At 56.6% G+C, this 9,139-nt stretch overlaps 1 protein-coding gene across 1 annotated transcript in view; it reads left to right on the forward strand.

The window, feature by feature from the left end:
• SIK3 (SIK family kinase 3) overlaps nt 1-9,139 on the forward strand; it is a 43,995-nt gene that overhangs the window by 13,965 nt on the left and 20,891 nt on the right. The window contains exons 6-13 of the mRNA XM_015428056.1: nt 4,505-4,623; nt 6,282-6,392; nt 6,483-6,626; nt 6,804-6,881; nt 6,972-7,081; nt 7,391-7,544; nt 7,738-7,893; nt 8,191-8,261. Of these exons, the coding sequence (XP_015283542.1) occupies nt 4,505-4,623; nt 6,282-6,392; nt 6,483-6,626; nt 6,804-6,881; nt 6,972-7,081; nt 7,391-7,544; nt 7,738-7,893; nt 8,191-8,261 (943 nt within the window). The remainder of the gene's footprint in view (nt 1-4,504; nt 4,624-6,281; nt 6,393-6,482; nt 6,627-6,803; nt 6,882-6,971; nt 7,082-7,390; nt 7,545-7,737; nt 7,894-8,190; nt 8,262-9,139) is intronic.

The following is a 9,139-nucleotide window of genomic DNA, read 5'->3' on the forward strand; positions in this document are numbered from 1 at the left end:
ATAAAAGGAAGTCCTTCTTCACCCAAAGAGTCATTAACACGTGGAATTCACTGCCACAGGAAGTGGTGGCGGCTACAAGCATGGACGGCTTCAAAAGGGAATTAGATAAGCATATGGAGCAGAGGTCCATCAGTGGCTATTAGCCACAAGGTATAGAGAGGGACTCTGGGGCAAGCGATGCTCTGTATTCTTGGTGCTTGGGGGGGTCAACAGTGGGAGGGCTTCTAATGTCCTGGCCCCACTGGTGGACCTCCTGGTGGCACCTGGTATTTCTGGCCACTGTGTGATACAGAGTGTTGGGCTGGATGGGCCTTTGGCCTGATCCAACATTGGCGTCTCTTATGTTCCTATGAGAGGGTGGTGGTGTGGGGGCTTGCCTAACCCCCTCTCCTCTCACTTCCGGGTCCAGTGGACCCCCCCCCCGCACGTGCCCCTTGTCTCCCCTGTGGGTGAGGAAGAGTGTGCTTTGACCAGAGGCTGAAGGACTCCGCTTTCTGTCTCTCCTGGGAGCTCTCTCTGATACCTCCTCCAAGCTGCTGGAGGGAGCGGTCATGCCCGTTGGCTTCCCTGGATGCCTGGCACTCACTGCTCCTGTTCTCCTTGAGGTGTCGATAAAAGGCGTGGGCGCTGTAGTCCATGGGGCAGGAGGCTGCTTTCTCTTTCCACAGTTAATTTGGAACCCCTTTGGAAACATGGAGGGTGGAGGGGCTTGGCGGGGGTGGGTGTGGGAGACTCGTCGTGGACTTGCTTGCTTGCGCCTGGCAAGAGGCCATCCAGGAGCCCGGTGCCTTCAGCTCTTTCCGGGGCAGACGGCAGCCTTCTTGCCGTCAGCAGTTAACGGGAGGAAGATGAATGTTCAGCCCACAGCAGCTCTCTCCATAGCAGCGAATGCAGGTTTCCTGTGGGCATCGTTAATCAGAGCTCCTTGTGGCTGAACGACTCGCAGTGCAGCACCAGGCTCTGGGCAGGCAGCCACCTCGGAAACTGCCATGGCAGGGGAGGCGAGGCAGAATCCCGGTGCCGCCAAGCATCCAGGGGTCCAGAGTAGAAGGCGGCTGCAGGCGGGGCTGGCGGCCTCTGACGGGAGGTCCTTGGCTTAACCTCTGGCAGATTCCGTGCAGGCAGTCTGAGCCCTCAAACACTCGGCTTCTGCCGAGTCAGAGCCCTGGCCCGCCAGGCTCAGCGCTTGTCCACCCTGGGGGGCAGTGGCTCTCCACGGCAGCGTGCCGACCTGCCAATGCCCAGCCCTTTGAAGTGGAGGAGATGCTGGGGAATGAGCCCGGGACCTTCTGTGTGCGAAGCAGCTGCTCTGCCTCTGAGCCACGGCCCCTCCTTGGGTTGGCAGAGGCCTGTGGTTCACAGGACGGTTCCTTCTTTAGCTTGCTTGAGTACTTGGAGCAGCCATCACACCTCAGCCAGGATGGAGCTATTTGTCCGTTCCCTGGGGGCCTCTGAGTCTGCGTGTCCCTGGACTCCTTTCCTTCCCATTCCATCTCCGTCTCCAGCAGGCCTTGGTCGATGGCAGCCCCGTCAGAGGCCTGCCAGGCAAGCCGCGGTACCAGCCACCGAGAGGCATCCGAGCTTTCTTGGTTTCCTGGAGGGGACAAGTGAAAAGCCAGGGCCCTGTGAGTCGATCCAGTGAAGGTTTCCGTATTTAGCCTCTCTGCGTCTGTTAATTAGTTGAACAAGTCGCTTTCTCTCTCTCTGCTTCCACCCAGCCTGGTGCGTCTTGTTCGTGAAGAGCCGTCTCTGTGATTGGCCCTGTGTTTTGCTGGGCATCCCCAAATCCCTGACCTCTGTATGCCTGTTGCGCGCAGTCATAAGAACATAAGAGAAGCCCATGTTGGATCAGGCCAATGGCCCATCCCGTCCAACACTCTGTCACACAGTGGCCAGAAACACCAGGTGCCCTCAGGAGGTCCACCAGTGGGGCCAGGACACCGGAAGCCCTCCCACTGTTGGACCCCCCCACACACAAGCACCAAGAATACGGAGCATCACTCGCCTCAGATGGAGAGTTCCTATCTATACCTTGTGGCTAAGAGCCACCAATGGACCTCTGCTCCAGATGTTTATCCAATTCCCTCTTGAAGCCGTCCATGCTTGTAGCTCCCACCCCCTCCTGTGGCAGTGAATTCCATGTGTTCATCACTCTTTGGGTGAAGAAGGACTTCCTTTTATCTGTTCTAACCTGACTGCTGAGCAATTTCATGGAGTGCCCACAAGTTCTCGTATTGTGAGAAAGGGAGAAAAGTACCTCTTTCTCTACCTGCTCTATCCCATGCATAATCTTGTAAACCTCGATCATGTCACCCCTCAGTCGTCGTTTCTCCAAGCTAAAGAGCCCTAATTACTTAAACCTTTCCTCATAGGGAAAGTGTTCCAACCCTTTTATCATTCGAGTTGCCCTTTTCTGCACTTTTTCCAAAGCTATAATATCATTTTTGAGGTGTGGTGACCAGAACTGCACACAGTACTCCAAATGATGTCGCACCATTGATTTATAGAGGGGCATTATGATATTGGCTGATCTGTTTTCAGTCCCCACTGACTGGCCAGCTGAACCCCTTTGCAGTGGGCCCGTCCCTCCGAGCCTCTGTCCTGAGCTGCAGCGCTTCCCTGGGGAGTGGGGTGTGACTCTTGCCTCTGGCTGGCGGCAGCTGGGTGGGCCGGGTTTATTAGAGTGCTTCTGTCCTGCAGACGCTCTTAGCCAAAGCGGATGAGGCCGCTGACAGCCAAAGGCTCATAAAGGGCATCAGAGCAACAAACAGAACGAAAGTGGGGTGAGCCTGGCGCGGGGGGAGAGGGGCAGCTGTGCCACGGAGGGTGAGCGAGTGGGTTGCCCCGTGGGAAGGGAGGCCTTTGTCTTGTGTACGGGAGCTGTTTCTGGGCCCAGAAGGATCCAGGGCCAAGGAGCCAAGGGTCTACGGTCACCCTGGATTGCTTAAGAAGTGTTCCTCATACACAACCTTCCCTCTGGAAAAGTGAAGCGAGGCTTCCCGGTCTCCTCCTAATCCCACCCCCCCTCCTCTCTGGCCCTTGTTGCAGTGGGCGAGAGCTGGCTCTGCCAGGTTTTGTCTACAGGCAAAATACATTTTGTCCCTTAGTCTTGCCCTCCTGTAGGACTGGCCTTCTGGAACCTGGATCATCTCCCTGGCTCTCCCACATACCAACATCGCCCCCGAATGCCTGAAATGCAGCACACCCAAAACAAGATTTGCTACCAAACTGGGAGCCGAGGCCCAGACGCCATCAGGCTCTCTACACTTTAGAACCCACACTCTTGGCTCCACACTGTATGCAGGCATTATGTGATAGAGTCATAGAATTGAATCATAGAGTTGGAAGGTACCTCCGGGGTCATCTAGTCCAACCCCCTGCACAATGCAGGAAATTCACAAATACCTCCCCCTCCACACATGCAGTGACCCCTGTTCCACGCCCAGAAGTTGACACACACACACACCCCACCAGGATCCCTGGCCAAAGAAGGAGAGCCCACCGCCTCCCGAGGAAGCCTGTTCCACTGAGGGACTGCTCTAACTGTCAGGAAGTTCTTCCTCATGTTTAGCCAAAAACTCTTCTGATTTAATTTTAACCTGTTGGTTCTGGTCCAACCTTCTGGGGCAACAGAAAGCAACTCCGCACCATCCTCTGTATGACAGCTCTTCAAGGACTTGAAGAGGGTTCTCATATCACCTCTCAGTCATCTCCTCTCCTGGCTAAAAAGACCCAGCTCCTTCAGCCTTTCCTTATAGGGCTTGGTCTCCAGACCCCTCACCCTCTTCACTGTCCTGCTCTGGACACATTCCAGCTTGTCTGTGTCCTCCTTAAATTGTGGTGCCCAAAGCTGAACACAATACTCTAGGTGAGGTCTAACCAGAGCAGAGTAAAGCGGTACCATCACTTCCGTGTGATCCGGACACTGTACTTGTGTTGACACAGCTCAAAATCGCATTTGTTGTGTGTGGGGTAGCCAAAGCCAGGGCTGGCTGGCAAATCCTGCTCTGCTGCCCTCGACTGGCCTTGTGACAGGGATTGGGCGAGATCACACTGCGTGCTGCCAGTCCCTTCCGGGATGCAGGAGTTTAGCGTCGAGTTTCTAGAGGGTCCCAACAGATGTGTGTCCCGAGCGTGAAGGCAGAGGGCTGGCTGGCTGGCGGCACACTGGATTAGGGTGTGGATTACATTACATTACATTTCTATACTGCTCCTTCCCGGAGGCTCGGAGCGGTTTACACATATACATTGAATCGCCTAACTAGCGACACATGGATGCCTTAGCAGGCACCTACGCAGCGTAGGTCTTTCTGTGGCGGGGTCTTGCTAGGACCAGGCGGTAGTGTCCTTCGGCGGAGGTCTTTTGCCATCTCTCTGGCTTGGCTTCCTGGGATGGTCCTTTTATGGCGCGCGGCTGCACGATGAGGTTGCAACTGGTCTCTGTCCCCGAGGCTCCGACCGTGCTTACGTGCCTGATTCCTCAGCCCTCTTCTCTGCCTTGCAGAGTGTGAGCACCTGATCCGCCACATGCTGGTGTTGGACCCCAGTAGGCGGCTCTCCATGGAACAGATCTGCAAACACAAGTGGATGAAACTTGGAGAGCTGGACACAGAGTTTGATGCGGTGAGTGTCGCTTTACACCTGTAATGCTTTCTCCAAGGGCCCAGGTTCCATGGTACGGATGTTCGCGTTCTGTACATAGCATATGTCATGCTCATTGGATTCCTGTGGCCTACCGGAAGAGGCTGAGGTAGCCAGCGATACCTGAGCAGGTGGGATTCGTAGCAGGGCAAAGAGCTGTGACTGGTACAGAAGACCGGAATGTGTTAAAAGCATCTTGCTGGCGATAAGAGAGAACCTTATTTCTGCCATGCCAGGGAGGGGGTTTTGGTGTGGGGTTTGGTGGGGTTTTGGAGCCAGACCCCCCCCCCACATACACTAAACTGCTCAAAGTAAACACCCTTGGTTAGAAGCAGTGTGCCAGGAGCAGGACATAGGTGTGTCCCATACTGGGTAGCAGGGCTACTTGTTAAAAGGAAGGGGCCTATGAGGCAGCACGACTCTCTGGTGAATTTTGCTTATTCGTTTATTGCCGGGGGGCCCTTTTCCCCTTTGGGAAGCAAACCAGCTTACGTCATTCGCCTCTCCTCCAGTTTATCCTCACAACAATCCTGTGGGGTAGGTTAGGCTAGGCTCAGCCTGTGCGACTGGCTCAAGGTCATCCAGCCAGCTTCCTCATGGCAGAGTGGCGATTCAGACCTGGGTCTCCCAAATCTGAGTCTGGCACGCTAACTGCCACGCAGCAACGGTGGGCTGCCGTTTGCCCAGGCATCCTTCGAGAGTCCCTCAGCCTTTCCCTCGAGAAGCGGGTTGTCTGGGAGATGAGATGTTCCCATGTGCAGCCCTATGTTTGGAATGTGGCCAAAATCTTATGACCCCTAGGGCATGGCTGGTGGCCTTTAAATATTGGCTTCGGCTGCATTATAACTCTGACCCTTCCAGCTATATTCACCAGCTATTAATGGAATCTGAGTCTTCACCTTGGCTAGCAACCACAGAGAGTAACCCGGGAACTCTGAATATTCCCCTCGAATCTCTCCTTTTACTTTCAGAATCGGAGGCGTTTCAAAAAATAAGGAGCAGAGTACTGGAGACAGAGCTAGCCAATTTATACAGTGCAGCCAATAAGACCTGCTCTCCTCTTAGCCATGGGATACTCCCCACTGTAGGACTTCTCCCCAGTTATTTTTACCAATTACAAACCCCAAAAATCCGCAGAATTTTTTATCTTGCCAGGCTTAATGTTTTACCGTCAGCGATTTCAACCAGAAGATTTCAGGGTATACCTCTTATTAATAGACATTGCCCCTGTATAAATGGAGCTATTGAAACAGTGTCCCGTGTGTTGTTAGAATGTCCTTATTATAACAATATCAGACAAAGTATTTTATCTTCAATCTTATCTAGCATTATGGATTTTCCTGATGCATATAAACTGTTGTTTCTACTTAACAACACTGGTGACAATATAACTGATTCAGTGGCAAAAATTTTATATGTCGCCGTTTTTATACGAAGCAATATATTGTAATCTTGGGATATTTTAACTTGCAATTTTTTAATGTGTTTGCTCAATGTTCCCCCTTTTACAATGCCAATAAAGGTATGATGATGATGATGATGAGATGTCCTGTGTGGTTGGCCCACCGTCGGAGGCCCCAAACCCCGCTGCTGGTGTGTGGGGGGAGGGAGAGTCACGACAAATGTCCTGTGCTTTCCAGCTCATAGTGGAGTGTCACCAGGTGAAGGTCGAGAGGCAGATGGAGCCCCTGAATGACGAGGTGCTGCTGGCCATGGCCGAGATGGGGCTGGATAAGGAGCGCACCCTCCAGGTAGCTCCCCGGAGACACCCAGGGTTGGCAGGGCGGGTGGGTCTGCCGTGAAGGAGAGGGAAGGTGATGGCTTGTCTCTTTCCCTTCCAGTCCTTACAGACAGATGCCTACGATCACTACAGTGCGATTTACAGCTTGCTTTGTGACCGTTTGAAGAGGCACAAGAACTTGCGCATCACTGCCACACCAAGCCTTCCACGGACCATGACCTTCCCTGCCCCGGCAAGCATCCAGGTTGGCCTGGTGTGGGTGGAGCTGCCTGCCTTGTGCGTTGTGTGGTCAGGTCGCTGGACGTGTGCAGTTCGGCAGGCCCAGAGATCTTTCTGGGTCCGGTATCCAGCGGTGCCACCAGGCCCCAGGATCCCCGCAGCGTTCCTTGCACAATAGCGTCGGCTTGTTTCCCCTTTGCAGGCAGAGCCGGCGAGTAACACGGTGAGCATCAATGTGCCGCAGGTGCAGCTCATCAACCCCGAGAACCAAGTCGTGGAGGTAAACGGCTTCATCTCAGTGGCGTCTTTCTTGGGCGGCCCTTCGGTACCCTGGAAGCTTCTGATTCCTGGTGTGTTTCTGTGCCCCTAGACCGACGGAACCATGAACCTGGACAGTGACGAGGGCGAGGAGCCTTCCCCCGAGGCTCTGGTGCGCTACCTCTCCATGAGGAGGCACACCGTCGGAGTGGCCGATCCCCGGTGAGGCTTTGGGTGGCTGCAGCTTCTGCTTGGCCGTCGCGGCCTCGCTTCTCATGCCCATTCGGAGAGGGCGGCTTTCCCCTCTTGCCTGTCTGAGGTGGCGTGGGCCGCTTAGGGGGGCCTGTCCCCTCCTCTGCAGTCATGCGCCGCATGGCAGGGTCCAGAGGCCGTTTGGCCCGGGAGGGTTCCGGGCAGAAGTCAGACGCGCAGGTGTCCCCCAATCCAGACTCCCGGAGCCAATCCAGAATGTGGGCGGGGGGGGGCAGGGGGGCCTGAGGCACCTCTGAGTTGTGCCGGGTGTGTTTGCAGGACGGAGGTGCTGGAGGATCTCCAGAAGCTGCTGCCGGGCTTCCCGCGTATCACGCCGCAGGCCCCCTTCCTGCAGGTGGCTCCCAACGTGAACGTGGCTGCCAGCATGCTCCCCAGGCAGCACCTGCAGCCCACCGGCCAGCTGGAGTACAAGGTATGGGGCGGGAGGGGCGGGGCTGACCCTGGGAAGAGGTCCCTGTCCTGTGGGTGGACCGGCCCCCTCCCCCCCCTCCCTCCATTGGGCCAGGAGGTGCAAAATCTTCCCAACTTTGCTGCCCCATCCCCCCCCCCCAGCCCTGCCTTGGTGCGCATCCAGGAGCTGGTAGCGAGGACGGCTTCTCTTGCAGGAGCAGTCCTTGCTGCAGCCTCCAACTCTGCAGCTGCTGAACGGCATGGGGCCTCTGGGGCGACGGGCGTCAGACGGAGGAGCCAACATCCAGTTGCACGCACAGCAGCTCTTGAAGCGTCCTCGGGGTCCTTCCCCACTTGTTACCATGACACCAGTGAGTAGCTCAGAAGCCGTCTTGGTCTGCGGTGGATTCTCCTTCCCCCGGTTATCGCACCTTTCCCAGCGTGGGCGGCACTGAAGGCGGGCCGGCGGGCAGCCCCTCTTCTTGCTCTTGTGGCAGGGGGCAGGAGCAGGGTCCAGGGACTTTGCTCTCATTCAGGAGCCTCCCGAGAGCTTCTGAAGTGGCTCCCTCCGGGCAGAGGTGTCTTTTGAGCCCTGTGCGGGCGGGCCAGGAAAAGCCCGTCCAGGCTTCCCCTTGCAGAGCCCAGCCCTTGCTTTTCCCTCCTTGCAGGCAGTGCCCGCCGTGACCCCCGTGGATGAGGAGAGTTCGGACGGGGAGCCAGATCAGGAGGCCGTGCAGAGGTAATGCCCCGGCTGCCGCTGCTGCTGCCGCTGCCCCGGGGCACCTGGCGGCTGTTCTGGCCAGTTGGTTTGCTTGTGGCTCCTGCTTTGCCTTTGCTTCCTTGGGAGCTGAAGCTGTGGCCTTTCTCTGCTGCCTCTCACTAACGTCCTTCTGCTGAGTGGATGAGTCGATCTTGCCAGCCTTGGGGAAGGGGAGGCCTTCTGACACTCTCGGCCCTCACTCGTGGCCGCGACCGGAGAGGCTCGCGGCACTGCTGGGGATTGAATTTCCTTGAACACCCCTTCCTGGGCCACCCTAGGAGAGCCTCCTCGGGGTCCGGGTGGCCAGCCGCTTAAGGAGCAGCCTCCTGCAAGGCAGCGCGGGGGCCAGCCGTTGGGCCAACCCAAGCCAGAAGGGGGGCCTCGAACTCAGAGTCTGGCGGGGCAAATGCTGCCTTCGGGGGGTGGGGGTGGTGGTGTTCTTTTCCTTTTCAGAGACGGATGGGAAAGGTAGAGGCACGAGGACTCTGGGCATGTCGCTGGCAAGGCAGCTGGGACCACAAACTCATGGCGCATCCCGCTGTGGTGTATTTCCCCCGGATGCCTGAGCCCCTTTCTTCTCCTTTGGTGCTTCTGGGAAATGGAGAGCCCCTCCTCTCCTGAATGCACCACCCTCCACTGACCCCACTGTCCAGGTGATCCCGAAGAGAGAGCTACAAGATTGGGGGGGGGACACACGTCCCTCTGACCAGGCTGCCTTCATGGCCCGAGTGAGTTCCCCCCCCGTCCCGTGTCAGGGCCTGGGACTGCCTCCCGCTTCACCTGAGCCCCCCCCCCCGAGCTCTCCTCCTGGCTGTGGGTCTCTCAGCTGCAGCCTCTGTGCTCGTGTGGGTCCTTCT

Source organism: Gekko japonicus, unplaced genomic scaffold, assembly GCF_001447785.1.
Source record: "Gekko japonicus isolate JY-2015 unplaced genomic scaffold, Gekko_japonicus_V1.1 scaffold1031, whole genome shotgun sequence".
Lineage (NCBI taxonomy): Eukaryota > Metazoa > Chordata > Lepidosauria > Squamata > Gekkonidae > Gekko > Gekko japonicus.